The 23,725-nt window shown below is 47.5% G+C and overlaps 1 protein-coding gene across 5 annotated transcripts in view; it reads left to right on the top strand.

The window, feature by feature from the left end:
- LOC146783125 (uncharacterized) overlaps positions 1-8,682 on the top strand; it is a 252,211-nt gene extending 243,529 nt beyond the window's left edge. For all 5 annotated transcript variants that reach the window (XM_085638822.1, XM_085638820.1, XM_085638824.1 and 2 more), the window contains one exon: positions 7,386-8,682. In XM_085638822.1, the coding sequence (XP_085494948.1) occupies positions 7,386-8,038 (653 nt within the window). In that variant the 3' untranslated portion in view covers positions 8,039-8,682. The remainder of the gene's footprint in view (positions 1-7,385) is intronic.
- Positions 8,683-23,725: the final 15,043 nt, after the last annotated feature.

The raw sequence follows: 23,725 nt of genomic DNA, 5'->3' as shown, positions 1-23,725 counted from the left end.
CTCTAGGCCTTGTGTCTAGTTAAGTTGTGGTTCTTATACCACTATTTTAGTATATGGTTTGGCTCGCCCCGAGGGCCTGACGTGTATTTGTGCTATTTATTTTACTGTGATTATTGAAGTGTAACTTATGTGTTTTGACCTCTAGTCTCATAAAGAGACTAGGAGGGTGTGTTTAGTAATAAATACATATATTTTATATATATACCTGGTGTGGATATCTTTCATTTAGGAACTCAAGAGATTATAGACTGGTAAAACAAGCTGCTTTACATTCCTTCAAGATTTAGCCTGAAGGCTGCTCTCCATAGCTACCACTAGGATAGCTTTCAATAAAGGTTGTCTTTAATCTATAACCAATAAGGGGTTGTTTGGACTGATACAAGGTGCCCACTATAACTAGTGGACAGCATATACCAGGCCAACGTCTCACAGTCACCTTTCAGCTTATAAAAGCTACTGGTAGACCTGGCCATCTGCATTAAGTTGTGATAATACTGCACCTACCCCTATCACAGAAGCATCTGTATGGACATTGAAGGTTTTAGAGTAATCAGGACTTTGCAGGATGGAAGCAGTGCACGTGGCCTGCTTCAGATCATCAAATGCCTTCTGACAGTTAACTGTCCTCTGAACCTTTTTAGGCATTCTCTTGGAGATGAGATCATTAATGGGAGTCACTATGGACCCATATCCCTTAACAAACCTCCTTTTATACCCAGTCAGGCCCAAGAAAGCTCTGACCTGAGTCTAGGTAGTGGGAGCAACCCAGTCTATTATGGTCTGGATTTTGCTCTCCAATTGCTTAACTTGGCCTCCACCTACAAGGTGACCGAGATAAACAACCTTGCTTTGGCACTTAGTAGCCTTGATAGTTAGGCCTGCTTTTTGCAGGGCCTCTAAAACATTCCTCAGGTGGACCAGGTGATCCTCCCAGGTGGAGCTAAAGACAGCAATATCATCTAGATATGCTGCACTATAGGCTTCCAGACCTGTGAGAACTTTGTTCACCAACCTCTGAAATGTGGCAAGTGCATTTTTCAAGCCAAAAGGCATTACAATAAATGTTTAATGCGCACTAGGGGTTGAAAATGCTGCTTTTGGCTTGGCGCCCGCATAGAATCTGATTTGCCAGCAGTCAGGTCACATGTACTGAGATACTTGGCTGAGGCCAGAGGATCAATCGTCTCATCTGCCCTGGGAATGTGATGGGCATCAGTCCTAGTGACTGCATTGAGACCCCTGTGGTCTACACACAATCTCATCTCTCTCTTACCATCTTAGGTTTTGGCAAAACAACTAGAGGACTAGTCAAAGAGCTATCTGAAGGTTGACTGACCCCCAACTCCAGGATCTTTAGGACCTCAGTCCTGATGCAGTCTCTGACATGGTCAGGCTATCTGTAGATTTTACTCTTGACAGGCAGACTGTCACCTGTGTCCAATTCATGGGTACACCAGGTGGTTTGACTTGGAGTCAGAGAAAACAAGTGTGTGAACTGATTAAGTACTTGCCTACAATCAGCTTGCTGCTGGTCAGTGAGGCTGCCTGCCAAGGCTACTCCATCTACTGACCAAACCAACATGGTCCTGAGAAAGGAGATCAGGGAGAGGATCACTCTCTTCCTCCTGTCCCTCATCAGTGGCTATGAGCAAGCCCATGCCAGCCCTATCAACAAAAGGGTTTAGGTGGTTAACATGAAGAACCCGATGAGGACTTCTGGGAGTGCCTAGGGCCACCAAGTAGGTGACACCTTTTTTTTTATCAAGGATGGTGTGGGGGTCACTCCTCTTGTCTTGGAGAGCTGCTGGGGCCACAGGCTCCAACACCCAAACTTTCTGTCCTGGCATGTTAACAGTCAGTACAGCCTTTTGGTCATGCCAAGCTTTCTGAAGCTCCTGGCTGGGCTGGCCTTAAGGTTTTTGATGGCCTTCTTCATGTACTCAGCCATACATGAACCCAGGCTAAGGACATAGTCCACAATATCCTGTTTAGGAGGTTTGAGAGGCTGCTCCCAGCCCTCCTTAACCGGACACAATGGACCCCTAACTGGACGTCCAAACAGAAGTTCAAATGGGCTGTAGCCAACCCTTTTCTGAGGAACCTCTCTGTAGGCAAAGAGAAGGCAGGGTAGTAAGACATCCCATTTTCGCCTGAGTTTTTCTGGGAGTCCCTTGATCACACCTTTGAGGGTCTTGTTGAACCTTTCAACAAGCCCATTGCACTATGGATGGTAAGGTGTGGTAAACTTGTAGTTTAAATCACACTCTTTCTACATTGCAGTGATGTAGCTAGACATGAAGTATATACATCTGTCTGACAAGACCTCCTTAGGAAACACCACTCTGGAAAAGACTCCCGGAAGGGCCCTAGCCGCTGCAGGTGCTATAGTGACCCTAAGTGGAATAGCCTCTGGATACCTAGTGGCATGGTCCACCACCACTAGGATGTGACTATGTCCAGATGCTGTTGGAGGGTTTAAGGGACGAACAATGTCTATCCCTACCCTCTCAAGGGAAACCCAACCACTGGATGTGGAATTAAGGGGGCCTTTGTAGTGCCATGTGACTTACCACGGACTTGGCAAGTGACACAGGAGCAGCAAACCTCCTTGGTGTCTTCAGACATGTGGGGCCAGTGAAAATGAGGGACAAGGTTGTACCAAGTCTTGCTCTGCCCAAAGATGTCCTGCAAGGGAATGTCATGTGCTAGGGATAGAAAAATAAACCTGTACTTCTGAGGTATAACCAACCTCCTGGTAGCTTCAGGCTTGGGGTATCTATATTCAGAAAACAGAAGCCCATCTTCCCAATAGATCCTGAGAGACCCTCTGACATTCCCTGCCTCATCCGCAGCAGCTTGCTTTCTGAGCTGTTCAGGAGAGGGTCAGAAGTTCTGCTCCTAACTTAAGTCTGCCCTGGAAGGGCCCACTGCCCCCAATAACTTTCCTGAGTCAGGTCTCAAGTTCTTCTGGGACAGTTCCTTCACAGGGGCTAGGATCATCTCCCCCAGGAGACTGATCCTCACTAGGAGTCTGGGAGGAGGATAATTCCTTGCACTTCCTGCGCCTTCTCTTAGGAGCTAGCTGGTCCATTTTTCCAGGATCCAGAGCTCACTCAGTACCTAACTGCTTGGCCTGAGCCCTAGTCACAACAAATGCACTGGCAGAGATTTCCATCATCTCTGCATTTGTCCTGAACTCCACTTCACGCCAGGCTGAAGTTTCCAAATTATTGCCCAACAGACACTCCACATGTAGGTATGGGGAAACCACAACTCTTTTAGGGCCAGTTACCCCTCCCCAGCTGAGATTAACAACTGCAAAGGAATGATCAGTCCTGACACTGCTTGCATTGGTCACATGGTAAAGTTGACCAAATGTGATTTGGTCAGGAGACACACGTTTCTCTGTCACCATTGTGACATTGGCCCCTGTATTCCACCGCTGTCACCATGTGTAGGAAAGTAGCATCTGCTTACATGGTTACCCCCACTTTTTGCTGGTCTCAGTATGTTTTTGTGACTAGTCTGGCTAGGATCCAGCTAATCAGGACACCAGCCACTGTCCTTCCTCCCTAACTTTGCTATGGTACGTACTTTGGTACCTCCACAATTGGCTACTGGTGTACCCTTGTAAGTCCCTAGTATATGGTACTAAGCTACCCAGGGCATGGGTACACCAGGGGTCTCCCAGGGGCTGCAGCATGTATTTTGCCACCTATGAGAGACCACTCAAACAGTGACTAAAGGACTGCCATTGCAGCCTGTGTAAGCTGGTGCTAGCACCTCCTACGACAGATATACGTTTCCTTATATCTGAGGTCACTACACCTAAAAACTATAAGTGACCCCTAAAGCAGGCCTTTCAATCCTGAAGGCAGGGTGCTTGGTTATAAGTATGGGGGTGCCCCTGCATGTGCAGTACACTGCTACAAACCCCGAAATCGATTCTTCAGGCTTTGTAAGTGTGGTCATCCATTTTAACATATAAAGTGGACATCAGTCATTACGAGATGTCTAACTATATAGTGGCTGCACCAAACCCGGTCGTGTTTGCTATCAAATATGTTGGAATCATACCCATCACCGATTCCAGTGTTGGAAGTATGAGCACATGTGATGTGGAGGTCCCTTGGGGTACCCCCCTGTACTCCCAGTTACAGCCTTTAAGCCGTTGACGACAAGCTAGTGCTGCTGCCGACCACTGACACAATTCTGCCAAGCTCGAGCAGAGAAAGGCAGAACAGTAGGTTTCCTGTTGCAGGGAGGTGTGATCACCTACCCATACAGGACTGAGTGTATTGGGCTGGGGTGGGGAGACTTGCCAGCGCCACCGGACTGCTTTGAAGGGCACATTTGGTGCCCTCCTTGCATACTCTAGTTAGAACTGATCTTGGGAGCCCTTAGCTCCTTTTTAGGTCTCGCTGCAGTTTGTTGTAAACCTCCTGTTTCTAATTCTATAACACATACTTACAGTGGCCTTTGAGTCTGCCCAGTGTTTTTATATATTTATATATTTTATATTTATTCATTTATAAAGCGCCTGGTTACACCTGACGGTGTGTCCCCGCGCTGAGACACCAAAGGAAAGACATCTGTACCTAATAGCAGTGCGGGCCAATCAGAGATCCATTTTGTGAAAATAACCATGTCTTCAGGGTTCTACGAAAGATGTTTCGCTAGGTTCTGTTCCCATGGTGATTGGCAGAGAGTTCCATAATTTGGCTGCCAGGTACCTGAAGGAGCGGGCTCCCATTCTGGCTCTAAATATTCTGGGAACAGTCAGTAAGGCCATATCCCTGGATCGTAAGTTACGTCCAGGCGTGTATCTTGTCAGTAGTGTTTGAAGATAGCGAGGGCTTTTGTGTGTGAGTATGCGTTGACAGTAGCACATAGCCTTGAATAGAATTCTCTTCTCTATAGGCAGCCAGTGGAGGGTTGCCAGGGCCCTCTTCGTATTCGTTCTCATTGGGAGGCTGAGGACCATACGAGCAGCCGCATTTTGCACCCTTTGTAATTTAGTTAGTCCTCTCTTGGAGGCTCCCAGATACAGTACGTTTCCATAGTCTAGTTGAGAGGTGATTATTGCATGGACTATGGTTCTCCTGGCTTTTAAAGGGAGCAGATCTATAACCTTCCTCAGGGTTTTAATTGCTCCATAACACTTTCCCGCAACCTTACGTATCTGGCTGTCAAAGGACAGTTTGGAATCAACCCAGATCCCAAGATTCTTGACTTCTGTTTTAGGGAGAGGAACTTGTCCTAGTGTTTCAGGCCACCATCCAGATGACCATGTGGTGGGTGTTTTTCCTACTACCAGCACCTCGGTCTTATTCCCATTAAGTTTGAGACAGTGGTCAGTCATCCAGTCTGCCACTTCCTCTAGGCATTTTGTGAAGCAAATCGCTGCCTGTTCTCTGTTTTGGGATAGACTCCCAAACTAAACTTTTATACTAGACAGCTTTGTTTTCTGTCTCCGGTCCCTGCTGTTTGTTCGATGGCTTTCCTCTCTATTCCTGCGTTTGTCCTGGCCAGGAGCATTTTGGTCTCAGTGTTTCGATTGGATAAATTGTGTGCTTCTATTGCTGAGTTTTAGTGTCTCTTTTCAGAACATACAGGAATGCATTTAGAGCTATGGTAATGACTATCATCAACACACAGCAGTAGAATATCTATTTTGCTATGTTTTTTCCACTTTCAGCAAAAGACACTAATGGTCAATCTGCTCTGTTCTAATCCTTTGGAATTCTGAGGCTGAAAGGGCAGTGATGGACACTTGTGGGACTTCGAGTAATTGCAATAAGTGTTGCTGCCGATTACAAGAAGGAAACACGTCTGCCTCTGGTGACCCTCCTGCATCAGAAAACAAATTATGTTTGACTCCAGCGACCTCCAGAAGTGACCTATTACAGCCGTCTACAGGACACGATTTAAATTTGACTCCAGGATACTCTTACCTTGCCATAATATTTTACTTAAAAACTTTTATGACAGTGGATATAGTTGTACCTCCTTCGTTCCTGTGTTCTGATCTCTTCCTCTCCATTCTGAGTTGCTGGTTTCTGTGATGCTATGTTAATGTTTATTTGTATAGCCTGCAATCACCATGAACTCTCTAGTTCCTCCAGAGATTTGAAAATATTTTATTTATTTGGGAAAATATTTGCAAGAATTACATTAACATTGTGAAGATCTCATTGGCAAGCCAGGTATTTATTTTTTCTTAGTGAAATGGAATTTTTCCTGACATAAATTAGCCAGAAAGGTGTTTCATAGATTAATGGCGCCAGACAAAAAACTTTGGCCACCAACTTCAAATTTGTGAAACCAAGGCACAACTAATAAATTTGTCCCCGAAGTCCTTTTAGGCTGTTAGGCTTTTAACGCTTTTTGTGGAATGTAGGCACGTCCCATGCTTGAGATTTCTGAGCCATACACAATGTTGTAGAATAGCTCCTCTGCCCAATAGGGACCTAGTGAAGAATTTCTAATATAGGAGTTGTTCAGGCAAAGCCAGGAGCTCCAAATACCACTCTCACCTGAAGTTTGTGGAGCATCTTTTAAAGTACTTCCAAGTGTAGGGTGTTTGCATCATCTAATGGTGATCCACTTAAGACTGTGACTGCCATATGTTCAGCCTCTGCAGAAAGAAACAAGATTCCCTGAGATCTGAATATATTGCAGGTAGAAACAACTGTTGAAATGTGCTCCTTTTGGGGCAGCTGGGAGTCAACCTCAACTCCTAGATTCTGAGGTAGGACTAGTGCTTAATTCGCTGGGCCATTATGAAGTGAACCATTGGTGGCAATGGTTGTTGACTATTAATAGCAGCATTTAATTTGAGTGTATTACTCCCATCTGCTGCCAGACAAATGCACATTGCTTTTTGGAATTCACAATGGAAGGCAGGATTATTATTGAGGTGAAGTAAAAGCTGACTATCGTCAGCAAAGGTACGTTCTAGTAAAACTTTCACTAGCGGCGCAGTGTATATATTAAGTGGGGGGCAGGGTAGAACCCCGTAGGGATCCCACAAGTAACTGATGGCTTAGTTGTGAAAAAAATAATTTCCCAAAGTGCCAGTGATTCCTAATGCCTTGACGTGGCCTTGTATAGTATGTAGTTACAAGCCAGACCTGCAGGCTTTGGCAATGTTTCATTAAAAAAAGGTGGACCCTGTTGGCTTTTTCAGTACTTGTTTTAGTATTGATTTATCTATATGTAAAGTTGAAACATGATTGTAAAAAGCATATGACAGTGTTATTGTTTTTCTTGTGACTTTTGTAATATGCTTGTAAAGATTACTAAAAATTACAAATTTTGACAGCGTATTCAATCATTTTGTCATGTAAAGAAAGCTAACAATTTTGTTTGTGTCTAATCGGCAGGTGAGAGAAATAAAAACAGGAAAATAAAAACAGAACGCGCTGGAAAAACAGGATCAAGAAAAGACAATGTACATTTTTTCCCAAGCTCTGAGAATACGGCAAGCTACAGTAGCCAAACACAGTCAGAGGTATCTGAGAAAATAGGAGGAGATCAGACTTTGTCACATGGAAGTGTTTTCAGTAATACAGCTTCTTTTAGTGCTTACCAGGAACCCCTGCTGATACCCAGTTCTGAACGATATAACGACTGGGAGAGTGTACAGAAACAAACAGATTTTATTGCTTATCAACCGGAAATGCAACACAACTGGAGACTGCACACATGTAATGAATGTGACAAAAGCTTCAGTAGAAAGGATAGTCTTATTAATCACAAAAGAATACATGCAGGAATAAAGCTATATGAATGTACCGAATGCGACAAGAGCTTCAGTAGGAAGGAGCATCTTATTGTGCACAAGAGAACACACTCCGGAGTAAGACCGTATCATTGCAGTATATGTGGTAAAAGCTTCACTCAGAAGGGAGTTCTCATTAGACACCATCGAATCCACACACAAGAACGGCCACATCAGTGTTGTGAGTGTGATAGAAGATTCAGTCAAAAGGGAAATCTTATTAAACATATGAAAACGCATACCAACAACAGATGATCATCTCAGAAGTAAGTATTCTATTGGCATTCTTATTCATGAGATCTTTTTTAATTCGCACTAACATCACTGGTTCGCCTTGTCAGTGGCAACTTGGTGGTTAAATAACTCAATCAGTTAATATCTGATGGAACAGCTCCACATAATCAGACATGAAATGATACTAGTTCAGAGCTTTGACTTCACAAAGCAGAAACATTTGTCAGTGGGAAATTGTCAAACACTGAATCTGTACCTGGCTAAATAATGCAGCAATGAAAACTAACAGTTTGGTGAGCAGACATACTTGGGGTTAATCAAAGCAATTGGAATTGAACACAAACAATGAAAACAAAAGACACAAAGAATTACTATACAGTGCAGGTGATCGTGAAAACTCACAAACATTGCACAGCACAAAAAATGTAAATCAACTCGCATTCTTGTAATATTTGGCAGTTATGAAAATAATTTGTCCATGTTGACAGAAAGGTTTTGCATAAATTTTACAAACACGGTGGAAATAAATGATTTCAGTAAGTGGCTACGGTGTGACACTTTGAACAGAAAGAATATATGCTTGTATGAAAAAGTATTTGAAACTGATTTATTGATAAATGCTAAAAGGTTCTGAACGTCATCAATTAAAAAGTGGCTTGAAATGACTAGAAGCTTATCTGATTCAGTCTGGTGTGTTAAAACTATTGTGTTTATATTTCCGAATATTATTTGTGAAGATTTTGATGAGTTGTAAAAGTAGATGTTAAAGGTATACATTAATAATCCAAGTTAGAGCAACTTGTTACAAATTCCAATGATTCCTCAAACCACTTAATTGATTTCCCTTAACCAGCCTTCCTCATCTTTTCCAGTGTCATTGATCTAGTGTAGTAGTTTGTAACCTATAACTTCTGTGGACCCTTATGTAATCATTACCGGAATCCGGGTACCTCTACTGAATTATTACTGGAATTTCGGGACCCCCATGGAGTCATTATTAGAATCTGGGGGTCCTGACCGAAGCAATTTTGATGATTTGAACTGCAATACACAAAAATATGGAAACGGGCATTCATCAAACAAATACAAAAATGAAGAAATATTTTATTGAATATTTATTTAATTCACAAATGTAAAAACAAAAATTATTTTAATGGGAAGGTTGGAGCTTTTCTAAATTCATTTCAGACCACACATCAACTACACTATTCTGTTTGACTGCTCCCACAAATCAATTTGAGGATACCAATTTAATACTTAGTCTAAATTTTTTATTCCTTCACAATTATAGAATGTTTAAACATTTTTAATGTTGCTTCTTTATTCATATACATCTTATTGATCTGTTAATATTATTTAATCTTGTAAGCAGTCACCGACCCCCATTAGGCGTTGTGGACTCCCAGGGGTCCCCGGACCACAGTTTAAGAACATCTAAACTAGTGGATTAGTCCAGATTATGGCAAAATAAGACCAAAGAAGAAGTGGATCATCCCCTCCCACACATCCATATCACTCTCTGCTGAAAATTAATAAAAACCCAGTGATCTTGTGTACTTTGGTTCAGAAGTCCAACAAAAAAGGAAACGCAGCACCACTGAGGGAGTGAAAATTGAAGGTTTCTTAGCATGATGGGTTTATCTATACGTTCATGCACAGTGGTACGTTTCTTTCTAAAACTTGCAAAACACATGATGCTTCGGGCAGTGTGTCCATCATCATTGGGAGATGAAACTGATACAGTTGCATTTTTATATTTTTCAGACGACTCCATCATCCTAGCCAAAATAGCAAAATCCCTCCTGAGCTTGAAAAAAATTGAATGCTACTGTAAACTACATTTGGACCCCAAAACATAGCCGCACAAAACAAAATATTCTGTAAATGAATTAGTTGATTAGAACAGACGTGCAACAAACCAGGCACTATCCTTGCTCCACAATCTTTCTGAACCCTCACATCTTCAGTCCCCTTGACATATGTAGCGGAAAAACATCCTAGACTTTTGGGCAAGCTTGGGGCAAAAATTGTTCCACAGTAGGGACAAGGTGTTCGAAATGTGATCTATGATGCACTAAATCATTTTGAGAGCAAGGCACTTAGGAATGGAGTGAAATTGGTTTTCCAGGAATGACAACTTCTGAAATGTTATAAGCTATTGAAAGCCTGAATTTTCTGGAGCTTTTTTTAGCATCTGTATTTTGTTCCTATACTGCCAAGAGACCTATTCGAGGGTGTATGTTGTACGTTATAAAATCATAACATTATATAACATCGCCACCCAAGAGTGGTCCCCTGTGAACAATACGATTGACTGGTGTTGGGTAGAGTTCAGAGTGGAGTGTAATGAGCTTGAACTACTTTTAAAAGTGGCAGCAAAATAACCTTGACTGAACAAGACTTCAAGCCTTCTGGCAGGACTTTAGTTTTCTCCAGTATTAGGGTGTCTTTCATAGATTCACATGCTTGAATATTCCCCGTCGTCGGAGTGGGAGTCCCACGGTAAATAAAATAGCAATATATACATATATATAGTAAAATATATACATAAGTAATCACATAATTAGCGTATATAGGTGTAAAACACACATAGTGTACCTATAAGAGAAAAACTCCATAGGAATACAATGGAGAGAGACAAAAGACCTTTGTAGTCTATCTCTGTCATTATGTAAGTCCGAACTCCAGCCAATCAGGCGTCAGCCCCTCTCTAGAACCTTCTCCTCAGAGCTTCTCACCTCAGATTTTCTACCGCACATCGTGTGACAGGGAGTCTCCCTGAGCTCTGCTCAGTTTTTGTCAGTAAGGATGTCTTCTAGTAAGAAATCTTTGTTTAGACCATGTTCTTCATGTGGAAAGCTGCGCTTGTTCTCTGAGGACCCACACAGTAAGTGTATTTACTGTTTATATCCAGACCATGAGGTGGCAAAATGTAAATTTTGTAGAACTTTTTCTACAAAAACTCTAAAGGACAGAGAAGGCCGCCTGTTATTATGGCTACAGAGACTGAAGGACAAAGATAACCCACTCTCTGATGTGGAAAGTCTCTTTTCTGGTCGTTCTCAACCAGCCTCTAAGCGCAGTAGTGTGCAGGAGTTACCATCTCCTTTCCTGAAGAAAAAGAAGCTAGCATTGCCTCTGACAACTGCCACTTCTGTGGTCTCACCTACTGCTTTGTCGCCTAAGGGACACTGTTCTCAGGCTGCTGAGGCGTCTACTTCCCATTCCTCAGGGAAAAAATTGTCAGCCTCGTCGACGATGCTCCCGACGACGAGATCTGCTGTTTCTACCTCGTCGACGGTGACCCTGACGACGACGTCAGCTGCTTCGTCGTCGACGAGCGTTCTGTCGACGTTATCCTCGTCGACGATTACCATCAGTTCTTCAAGGGCGGTGACTTCTGTTTTGCCCATTACTTCGACGAAGAAGGTGAAGGTTCCGTCGACGAAGACAGTGTCGTCGACGAAGACGTCGTCGAGCTCGTCGACGCCCACTCCGTCGACGAAGAAAAAGAAGATCCCGTCGACGACACTGTCGACGGTGGTTCCGTCAACGAAAGCCTTGTCGACGAAGACCTCGACGACGGCTCCGTCGGCAGCGGCCCCGTCGACGGTGGCTCCGTCGACGGTGGCCCCGTCGACGGCGGCTTCGTCGACCGCCAATCCGACGACGGCGATTTTGTTGCCACAGACCCCGTCGACGATAATTCCGTCGACCATCATTCCGTCGACGACGGCTCCATCGACGAGTACATCTCCACAGACATTCGTAAGGGTACGAATAAGCAGTGTTGCGTCTACCCAGAAAACAGGAGTTTCTTGGACACCATTACCTCCTACTGTGGGCCCGGATAGCCAGGAACACAATATTCCTGTGGGAGATGCACAGCCTCCCTCACCATTATTCGCTACGGATTCGGATCAGGAGTCCGAGGGGTTACCGGAGTCTTTTGGAACGGCACAAAGTCCGTCCGACTTAGTTATTAAGTGCCAGGATGTCAGTAGTGAAGATGAAGATCCGGTTTACATACACCAGGCCCCTCCGAAGCATAAAACGCTGACTCTTCCTTTGTCGCTCATTACTAATCTCCAACGCATGTTGGACGACTACAACCAACGGTTCCCTCTATCCCCTCAACGTTCAGAGGTTCCGTCAACCCCGGTGATTCCAGCAATTATTCCACCGGTACCTATTGTAAATCCTGCTCCTCAGATGCCGCCTGTACCTCCAAAACAGGTTCCGGAAAGGTTGTTGCCTCATTATGAGCCTGTAGAGGAAGGCCCTCAGGACACAGAAGAGGGTGAAATCCCAGATGATGATGGGGATGTAGATGACAATGATGATGATATGGCGGAGTGGGACAATTACCAGGCACAAACTCCATCCCCCTCACAGATAGTAACAGGGGATTCACCTCCAGTGGACATAGCCAATTTTCACCAACTGATGGAAAGGGCATCACACCGTTTTAAGTTAACAACGGAGCGCAGGGAGGAAGATTGCTTCCTTTATGATTTCAAGAATCAACCTTACAAACAGACTCATGCTATTCCCATAGTTGAGTTTATTTGGGAAGAAGGCAAGAAATTAATGCAGACACCGAATACCTTGCCAGCACAGGTGCCTCGATTAGAAAAGAAATATAAGGCACCAATAGGAACCCCAGCATGCCTCACGGGTCAGGCTAAACCTGAGTCTGTCGTTACGCAGGCAGCGCAACGTAAGGCGAAAAATCCGGCATCTTCTATCACCTCACCTCCGGATCGTGACGGACGTCGGATGGATGCCATAGGGCGCAAATTCTCTTCTATGGCCTCTACTGTGGTTAGAGCAGCTAATGCCTTGGCCATCTTGGGACGATATGACAGACAAGTATGGGCTGATATTTCGGATGTGGTTCAGGAGTTGCCAGAGCCATCTAAGGTGGAGGCAATGAAGTTGCTCCAAGAGGGTCAAGCGGCATCGGCGGAAATAATCGATTGTGCAGTAGACATCGCCTGCATGGGATTCCGTCAGCTTGCCGGAGCGGCTGTTCTGCGTAGGCAAGGATGGTTAAAATCAACATCCTTTCGTCCGGAGGTTCAGTCCATGATCCTTAACATGGCATATGACGGCGAGTCATTATTTGGGAGCCACGTCGATGAAGCTCTACAGTCCATAAAGAAGGATACTGAGACAGCTAGATCGTTAGGAAACCTTCAATTTCAGAGGAGTAATTTTCGTGGTGCACGCAGACGCGGCACCTCCTCAAGTTTTCGAAGAGACAATAAACAATACAAACCTTACAATCAAGGGTCCAACCGTTACTCTTATGGCCAGCAACAGCAAACATCACGACAACAAACCTCCAAGTCATATAGAGGAAAATCCTCATACAGAGGAACCGCATCAAAGAGACAGTGACTCTTACCAGACGGACAAGGTTGGAGGTCGAATCTCTCTGTTCTTTTCCCAATGGTCCTCCATCTCAAAGGACCGTTGGGTTTTGGACATTGTAAAAAGGGGACACGCCTTAGAATTCACCAAATTCCCTCCTCCCACTCCACCCTCCGGACCGCCACCAGCTCACATGAAAGAACTGTTGCATCAAGTTCGACTTTTAAGGCAAAAAGGAGCTATAGAACTGATACCAGTGTCTCAGAAGGGAAAAGGTTTTTATTCCCGGTTCTTTTTGATCACAAAGAACAACGGAGAGTGGAGGCCCATCCTCGATCTAAGGGCACTAAACAAATATATAAAGAGCCAATCCTTCCGTATGATGACGCTAGTAGACATCTTGCGCTTACTCTTGCAGGAAGATTTTCTGGCGACGATAGATCTCCAGGATGCCTATTTTCATATCCCTATTTTACAGCGGCATCGAAAGTTCCTGCGTTTTCGAGTGGGTCAACACGATTACCAATTCAAAGTGTTACCATTTGGCCTGCGCTCGGCCCCTCGAGTGTTCACGAAGGTACTAGCTCCAGTAATAGCGTTTTTGCGACTCCAGGGAGTGCAAATATTTCCATACCTGGACGATTTTCTCCTGAAATCTCAGTCAAGCACTCACCTGCGACAACACACTCTTCTGTGCCAGAACGTGTTTCGCTCTTTAGGCCTAACCGTAAATGCGGAAAAATCCCAACTTCATCCGTACCAACAAAGAGATTTTCTGGGTGCAACTCTGGAAACTGTGTCAGCAAAGGCATTCCTCTCCCAGGAGCGTCTAAAAAAGATGCTGCGACTGGTGGCTCTGATCAGATCAAAAGAGTCAGTTTCTGTGAGACTATTAAAATCATTTCTGGGGATGGCGTCATCATCCATTGCCTTGATCCCTCATTGCCGGCTGAGGACACGTCCTATCCAGGAAGCTCTGGATGCTCAGTGGCGTCAGGTAACGGGATCTTTCCACGACATGATATGTGTCACAGATCAAATGAAGTCAGCACTCGCATGGTGGGCAATTCCAGCCAACTTGACGGAAGGCATGTCCTTTCTGTCGCTGCCACCGGCCAGGACACTCACAACAGACGCCTCATTGGAAGGATGGGGCGCACATTTGGAGGATCTCTCTGTGAAGGGAAGATGGTCAACACATCAAAGATCTTGGCACATCAACAAGTTGGAGCTCATGGCGATTTTTCTGGCTCTAAAATCATTTCTACCTTTGCTCCAAGGAGAGTCAGTGCTAATACAGACCGACAACACAACCTGTATGCACTATGTCAACAAACAGGGCGGAACAAAATCCCCAAGTCTCTCCAGGTTAGCTCAAAGAATTTGGGAATGGTCTCTCAGTCATCAGATCATGCTTACGGCAGTACACCTGCCAGGAGTATCCAATGTCCTAGCGGATTCCCTGAGCAGGTCCTCCTCGTCGACCCACGAGTGGGAGTTACACCAACCCACTCTAGAAAGGATATTCCAACTATGGGGCAGTCCGCAACTCGATCTCTTGGCTACGCCGGAGAACCGGAAATGCCGAAATTACGCAAGCTGGCATCCCCACAAGGAATCACAAGGGAATGCCCTTTTGATAAACTGGTGCAATCTATTTGCGTACGCCTTTCCTCCAATACCCCTCATACCTCGGGTTCTTTGGAAGATGAGGAGACAACCTTGCCACCTGATCCTAATAGCCCCGCGCTGGCCACGGCAAGCGTGGTTCTCAGAACTGCTCCTCCTGTCCCAATGCCAACCAATCCTCCTGCAACATCGGACGGATCTGCTCACAATGAGCGAAGGGAGAATTTGTCATCCAAATCCCTCCTCACTGAACTTATCGGCCTGGAACCTGAACACCATGAGTTCGCCCACCTAGACAGCCCGCAGGATTGTAGGGATATTTTGGCCCAGGCAAGAGCACCCTCTACAATCAGGACGTACAAGTTCAAATGGAAACGATTCTGCCATTGGTGTGCTGCTAACGGAGTCCATCCGATACATTCCACGGCAGAGCAATTGCTACCATTCTTCCTGCACCTAGCCAGTTCTGGACTGTCGCATGCAACCCTAAGGGTTTTTCTAGCAGCTATTTCCCGTTTCCGGCAAGATGGATCAAGTTCCCTTTGTTCCTCAAGAATAATCCGCCAATTCTTTAAAGGCTTATTCCGAAAATTTCCGCCAGTTCGGCGGCGTCCTCCGTTGTGGCACCTCAACGTTGTGTTAGCACAATTGATGAGACCTCCGTTCGAGCCCATTCACAAGGCCGACCTAAAATATCTCACTTGGAAAGTAGCCCTACTTCTGGCACTAACGTCTTCACGTCGTGTCAGTGACATCCATGCTTTTACCATCAAACCTCCGTTCCTGCAGTTCAAACCGGATGCTGTAGTGTTACGCACCAATCCATCATTTCTACCCAAGGTGCCTACTGATTTTCATATTAATGAGCCAGTAATATTAAAGACCTTTTTTGCCAATCCTCAGACACCTGCAGAACAAAGATTACATTCTTTGGACGTGAAGTGGTGTCTAAAGTTCTACATCAGTAAGACAGCTTCTTTCCGGAAATCCGATCAACTTTTTATAGCATATGGACGCTGTCATAAAGGACGTCAGGTTACTAAACCAACGATTGCACGCTGGATCTCGGCAGCTATTGTCTTTTGTCACCAAAGGGCAAATAAGCCTCTGCAGTCTCCAGTGAGGGCACACTCCACCAGGGCAGTCTCATCATCTACTGCCTTATTTGCTGGAGTATCTTTGCAACACATCTGCAGAGCAGCTACGTGGTCGACCAGACACACGTTTACTAAGCACTACTGCTTGGCAACTTTAAGCGAGGAGGATGCTGCAGTGGGACAGGCAGTGCTGCGCAATCTTTTTAAGTAAGGTGAGCCTCTTCCTCCCACCTCCATATTGTTTCCATTTATATGATGCATTTACAATGTTACAGTTGTTCAATACTGTTTTTATGCATAAGAAGATTGATTATCTTATATATATATATATTTTGAATCTATTTTGACATGGAAACAATGGTGTTTGTTACTGCTAGCTATTCTATATTCAAGCATGTGAATCTATGAAAGACACCCTAATACTGGAGAAGAACAATTGTTACTTACCTGTAAACAGGTGGTTCTCCAGTATTGGTGTCTTTCATAGATTCACATGCGACCCTCCCTCCTCCCTTCAGAGGCTCTCTTCTCCTCATACACTCTACAGTCACTCTTGTGCTACGAAAATCTGAGGTGAGAAGCTCCGAGGAGAAGGTTCTAGAGAGGGGCTGACGCCTGATTGGCTGGAGTTCGGACTTACATAATGACAGAGCTAGACTACAAAGGTCTTTTGTCTCTCTCCATTGTATTCCTATGGAGTTTTTCTCTTATAGGTACACTATGTGTGTTTTACACCTATATACGCTAATTATGTGATTACTTATGTATATATTTTACTATATATGTGTATATATTGCTATTTTATTTACCGTGGGACTCCCACTCCGACGACGGGGAATATTCAAGCATGTGAATCTATGAAAGACACCAATACTGGAGAACCACCTGTTTACAGGTAAGTAACAATTGTTCGTATTGAGCAGTGACGTGTAACATGGGAACTGAGAATTTATTTGACATTTGGAGAAATAGTGTTCAGCAGGGTTTGTGAGCTACCACAACAAGTGGCTTCTGAAATTGAAAGTTAAAACATAAATTCAAAAAGACTGGTCTTTGGCCAAGTGGGTGTTTGTTCAGGAGGCGAATTAGCCCAGAATGACTTGATTATTCAACTGAAAAAGTAAAGGAGGTAAGAAAAGCAAGTTGTGAGGGTCAATTTGGATCCTGCCTGGAAATGTCCCAAAGAAAGAGATATTTGAAGAACCAGGCGAATGGCAGTTGTGTAATGAATTTGGGTGACATCAAGGAATGAAGACAGCTTGTATCGGCCAGCATGAATGACATGGGTTCCAATGAACTGAGTTTGTGGAGGACACAAGCTCACAATAACAAGTGCCAGAGTGAGTTTTTCTTTGGTCTTTATACTTTTCCTTTAGCGCCTGAAATCTGTGGTTCTCTGTAAACAACTGTGGGTATGTAATAATAAACATGCATCTGAAAGAAACAATTAGTTATAGATTCCTTACCTTAGAATATCCCCCAGGCGTCAGACTGGATCTGGATAGTTTTTTGTCAGCAGTACCCCTGCGCGTCGGTCGACTCGGCATCCGTAATCGGCGTCATGGTCGCCGGGATGACGTTGCGGAAGTTACTTAGACGTCGCCCTCGCGTGCTGACGTCAGTTCTTTCTTTTTCTGCGCCAGCAAGCGCAGATCAGGAGAAATTGGTACCCCCAGTCATTTGTTGACTGAGTTTTTGCAACTTTTGTCAAATTCATTTTTGAGTCTTCATCGACTCCTGGTGCACGGGGGATGCCCGGTTTCAAGGCCTGCGGTTCCTGTACCTGACTGATTTCAGTAATGGATCTGCACCGCATGTGCCTCTACTGCCTAGAGTGCGACCACGACCCCAAGTCGTGCTCCGACTGCCGAACCATGGCCCGGCAGTCAGCTCGGCATCGCTCAAGGTCCCGGTCGCGAGGGAGGTTGTGGGACCGATCACGGTTCCATCACCACCACTCATCATCTATGTGTTCGCACTCTGGGTCAGGTAAGTCGAAGCACAAGAAGAAGTTGAAGAAGCATCGTCGCTCTTCGACTTCCCCTCGTCCGTCGGCCGACGCGACGCAGGGTGTGGGTGGTGCCCCTCCCGCGGCTCCACGTGCGGAGCCTTCAGGGTCGACTCCGGCCTCCCCTTCCTTCCCGGGACAGGGAGCGACCCCTGCCCAGCTTCGTAAATTTTACGAAGCGATGCATGCCATCTTTGGGCAACCCGACTCCGCCGGCATGCCTTCGGGCCCCGCAAACTCGGTTGGGGGCCTCAGGCCTTCGACGCCGGCAGCTTCGTCACCGCAGGGCCCCCTTGGATACAGGCCTGGATCCGGATCAGCGCCGGTCGACCTAGTTACACCTTCACCGGCACCAATTCCACCAGCACCACGTCTGCAGCCGACGCCGGCTGGACCCCCAGCCGGCATCGACTCCAGCTTCCACGCTGACTTGGACACGGAGCCGGACCGGCGCCGATGGGTACTTTTGTCCCTGTGTTTCACCCTGGCCATTTCCAGCCAGATTGGCAGCCAGAGGTGGGTGAGGAAGATTAGGAGGGGTCTGGTGACCCTTTGACAGACCAGCTGGAGTACGAGCCGGACTGGAGAGAGGAACTGGGGGATGCCAGTGGTCTGGATACCTCCCCAGACCTAGGCATGTTGTCTCCTCCTACCGTGGCTATGAAGGAGGGAGCGTCATACGCAGTGGTGTTGCGTAGGGAGGCCGAGGCTCCACCGCGAGCTTCCCATGGTGGCAGTCAGGACTAATCTGACAGCGATGCTTCAGCCGGCAGCGAGCTCTGCGTAGCCCCCTTTGCCGTTCAATGAAGCCCTAACAGACATCCTTTTGGGCACCCGGTCCATGCCCAACACTGGGGCCCCTGTGGATAGAATGGTTTCCCGACGCCACCGCCTGGCCTGAGCGTCCCCACTTTCCTCTCCCAACACCCTACCCCTGAGAGCTTGGTGGTCCAAGCCTCTATGTCCAAAGGAATCTTCCCTACAACCCCATCTGATAGGGAATCCAAGAAACTGGGCTAACTTTGGAAGAAGATGTTTTCTTCCTCCAGGTTGGGACTGCGGTTGGTAAACACTGCATTTCTGTTGGGCCGTTATTGGCTGTGGTTACGGTGGCGCAAGTGCTGCCTCAGTGCCCGGAGGAGGCCCGGGCCATGCTCTCCCGTGCAGTAGCTGAGGGGAGAGACGCAGCGAAGTTTACCATCCACTGTGTCGACTGGTTTTTCCGGGGATGTCCAATCCACACTTATGGACATGCCCTTTGATGGCCGTCGCCTTTTCGGCGACAAGGCAGACAACGTGCTAGAACGCTTTAAGGACTCTCGGGCTACGGCCAGGTCCTTGGGCCTCTCCTCCACCCGCCCTGTGCAGTCTGCCTTTCACCCCTTTCGTGGCTACGTCCTGCCCAGAGTCACAGGCTGGCGCAGGCTGTTCAGCCCCAGTGTGGCCGGGGACGTGGGTACCACCGGTGTGGTTCTGGGGGCCAGCGAGCAGGCCAGTCCAGCACAGCACCCTCTGCATCAGCCTCCAAACCCTCCTAGTCCAACCTTCCAGGGCCACCAAATGCCAGTGGGCAGCAGGATCCGCCATCACCTCCCCCACTGGCGCACCATCACGTCGGACAGGTGGGTTCTGCAGATAGTCCAAAGGGACTAATCCCTCCCCTTTGAGACTATTCCTCCCTCCATGTCACCTCAGTACCATCGTATGTCGGAGGATCACCTGGCCCTTCTCCAACAGGACGTTTCCGTCCTCTTGGCCAAGGGGGCCATCGAGCGAGTTCCTGCCCCAGAAGTAGATCGTGGTTGTTATTCCCACTACTTTCTGGTGCCCAAGAAGGACAAAGGCTTGCGTCCTATCTTGGATCTCAGGAACGTCAAACGCTTCCTCCGGAAGGAGAAGTTCAAAATGTTGACGCTCACTCAGGTCTTGTCTGCCCTTGACCCTGTAGACTGGTTGGTAGCGTTGGACTTGCAGGACACTTATTTTCATATCCCCGTCCTGCCGGCCCAGCAGTGTTACCTGCGGTTCACGGTAGGCCAAGAGCACTTTCAGTTTACCGTGCTCCCCTTTGGCCTTACCAGCACCCCTCGTGTGTTCACGAAAGTGATGGCAGGGGTCACAGCTCATCTTCGCAGATCAGGGGTTCCAGTCTTCCCCTATCTCGACAACTGATTATTGAAGGTGGGCTTGCCCCAGGCAGTCATCTCCCACCTCCGGACTACGGCCGACCTCCTGCATTTGCTGGGGTTCTCCATCAACGTGCCGAAGTCGCACCTGATTCCCTCTCAGAAGCTTCTTTTCATCGGAGCGGTTCTGGACACAACACAGTTTCGGGTTTATCCTCCCGGACAGCGAGTCCGGGATATTTAGGCTATGATTCCGATCTTTCAGCCTCTATACCGGGTTTCGGTCGGATGACCCTGAGGCTGCTGCGCCTCATGGCCTCCTGCATCCTGCTGGCCGATCATTCCAGGTGGCATATGCGGGCTCTGCAGTGGGACCTGAAGTTCCAGTGGACGCAGCATCAGGGGAATCTGTCCGATTGCGTCCAGATCGCGGAGGGCACTGCACGACAATTGCAGTGGTGGCTCACGAACCAGGATTGGGTCAACGGCAGATCTCTCTCCCTTCCCTAACCAGAATTCACAGTGGTGACCGATGTATCCCTTCTGGGATGGGGCAGCCACATGGGAGAGGCGGAGATCAGAGACCTCTGGTCTCCGGCGGAGTCCGAGCCCCACATCAACCTTCTGGAGCTTCGGGTGATCTGTCTTGCACTAAAGGCATTCCTGCCCTCTGTCCAGGGGAGAGTAGTGCATGTGTTTATGGACAACACCACCGCCATGTGGTACTGCAACAAACAGGGTGGGGTGGGTTCGTGCACCCTATGTCAGGAGGCCCTGCGCCTCTGGACATGGCTGGAACATCAGGGCATATCCCTGGTGGTTCAGCACCTGGCAGGTTCACTGAACGCCAGGGCGGACGAACTCAGCGGCAGGTGCATGATGGATCACGAATGGCGTCTTCACTTGGAGGTGGTGCAAGGTCTCTTTCTGCAGTGTGGATTCGCGACTGAAGAGAACGCGCAATGTCAGCAGTTCTGCGTGTTGGAATTTCCAAGGCGGCACTCGCTAGGCGACGCTTTTCGTCGCGAGTGGAGTTGCGGTCTTCTATATGCCTTTCCGCCTATACCACTTCTGCCCAGAGTGCTGAAGAAGATTAAGCGCAACCGGGCCTAAGTCATTCTTGTAACTCCGGATTGGGCATGAAGAGTCTGGTATCCCGAGCTCCTCAACATGGCCATCAATCCTCCGATCCGACTGCCTCTTCGGGAGGATCTTCTGTCACAGCAGCAGGGGACGGTCCTCCACCCGAACCTATCCAGCCTCCACCTCCTTGCGTGGAGATTGAGCGGTGGCAGTTGACGTCATTTGACTTGCCTCCCGAAGTTTCTGATGTAATCTTGGCAGCCAGGCGTCCCTCCACTAAGACGGTATACGCCTGCAGATGGAACAAATTTGTGGCATGGTGTACAGCAAAGGCTGTGGATCCCCTTTCTACCCCTCTTTCTGAAGTTCTTTTGTTCCTCCTGTCTGTGGCCCAGCAGAGCTCTGCTCTGGGCACTCTTAAGGGCTACCTCTCGGCCATTTCAGCCTTCTTCGGGCTTCCTGATCAGTCTTCTCTTTTCAAGTCCCTTGTTGTAAATAGATTTCTTAATGGCATTACTCATCTTTTTCCTCCTGTTCCCTTCGTAATGCCTCAGTGGGACTTGAACGTGGTCTTATGAGCGCTCCCTTTGAGCCACTACATAACTGTCCTCTCAGATTCTTAATCTCAAAACTGCTTTTCTGGTGACCATCACCTCTGCGCGCAGGGTGAATGAGTTACAAGCTCGGTCTTCCAAGCCTCCCTTTCTGGCAGTTCATCTGGGCAAAGTCGTCCTCAGAACTCGACCTTCCTTTCTTCCAAAGGTGGTCACTTCTCTTCATATTAGCCAAACCATCACTTTGCCCACGTTCTTTACGCCTCCGCATCATTCATAAGAGGAAGAGAGGCTCCACCGTCTGGATCCAAAACGTGCGCTCTCCTTATATTTGGATCACACCAAACAATTCCGGGTGGACGACCAGCTCTTTGTTGGAACGTCAAACGCTTCCTCCGGAAGGAGAAGTTCAAAATGTTGACGCTCACTCAGGTCTTGTCTGCCCTTGACCCTGTAGACTGGTTGGTAGCGTTGGACTTGCAGGACACTTATTTTCATATCCCCGTCCTGCCGGCCCAGCAGTGTTACCTGCGGTTCACGGTAGGCCAAGAGCACTTTCAGTTTACCGTGCTCCCCTTTGGCCTTACCAGCACCCCTCGTGTGTTCACGAAAGTGATGGCAGGGGTCACAGCTCATCTTCGCAGATCAGGGGTTCCAGTCTTCCCCTATCTCGACAACTGATTATTGAAGGTGGGCTTGCCCCAGGCAGTCATCTCCCACCTCCGGACTACGGCCGACCTCCTGCATTTGCTGGGGTTCTCCATCAACGTGCCGAAGTCGCACCTGATTCCCTCTCAGAAGCTTCTTTTCATCGGAGCGGTTCTGGACACAACACAGTTTCGGGTTTATCCTCCCGGACAGCGAGTCCGGGATATTTAGGCTATGATTCCGATCTTTCAGCCTCTATACCGGGTTTCGGTCGGATGACCCTGAGGCTGCTGCGCCTCATGGCCTCCTGCATCCTGCTGGCCGATCATTCCAGGTGGCATATGCGGGCTCTGCAGTGGGACCTGAAGTTCCAGTGGACGCAGCATCAGGGGAATCTGTCCGATTGCGTCCAGATCGCGGAGGGCACTGCACGACAATTGCAGTGGTGGCTCACGAACCAGGATTGGGTCAACGGCAGATCTCTCTCCCTTCCCTAACCAGAATTCACAGTGGTGACCGATGTATCCCTTCTGGGATGGGGCAGCCACATGGGAGAGGCGGAGATCAGAGACCTCTGGTCTCCGGCGGAGTCCGAGCCCCACATCAACCTTCTGGAGCTTCGGGTGATCTGTCTTGCACTAAAGGCATTCCTGCCCTCTGTCCAGGGGAGAGTAGTGCATGTGTTTATGGACAACACCACCGCCATGTGGTACTGCAACAAACAGGGTGGGGTGGGTTCGTGCACCCTATGTCAGGAGGCCCTGCGCCTCTGGACATGGCTGGAACATCAGGGCATATCCCTGGTGGTTCAGCACCTGGCAGGTTCACTGAACGCCAGGGCGGACGAACTCAGCGGCAGGTGCATGATGGATCACGAATGGCGTCTTCACTTGGAGGTGGTGCAAGGTCTCTTTCTGCAGTGTGGATTCGCGACTGAAGAGAACGCGCAATGTCAGCAGTTCTGCGTGTTGGAATTTCCAAGGCGGCACTCGCTAGGCGACGCTTTTCGTCGCGAGTGGAGTTGCGGTCTTCTATATGCCTTTCCGCCTATACCACTTCTGCCCAGAGTGCTGAAGAAGATTAAGCGCAACCGGGCCTAAGTCATTCTTGTAACTCCGGATTGGGCATGAAGAGTCTGGTATCCCGAGCTCCTCAACATGGCCATCAATCCTCCGATCCGACTGCCT

Source organism: Triturus cristatus, chromosome 12 (genome assembly GCF_964204655.1).
Source record: "Triturus cristatus chromosome 12, aTriCri1.1, whole genome shotgun sequence".
In the NCBI taxonomy this organism is placed as follows: Eukaryota; Metazoa; Chordata; class Amphibia; order Caudata; family Salamandridae; genus Triturus; species Triturus cristatus.
Note: the sequence above shows the minus strand (reverse complement) of the source record. Positions and strands in the feature narration are given on the sequence as shown.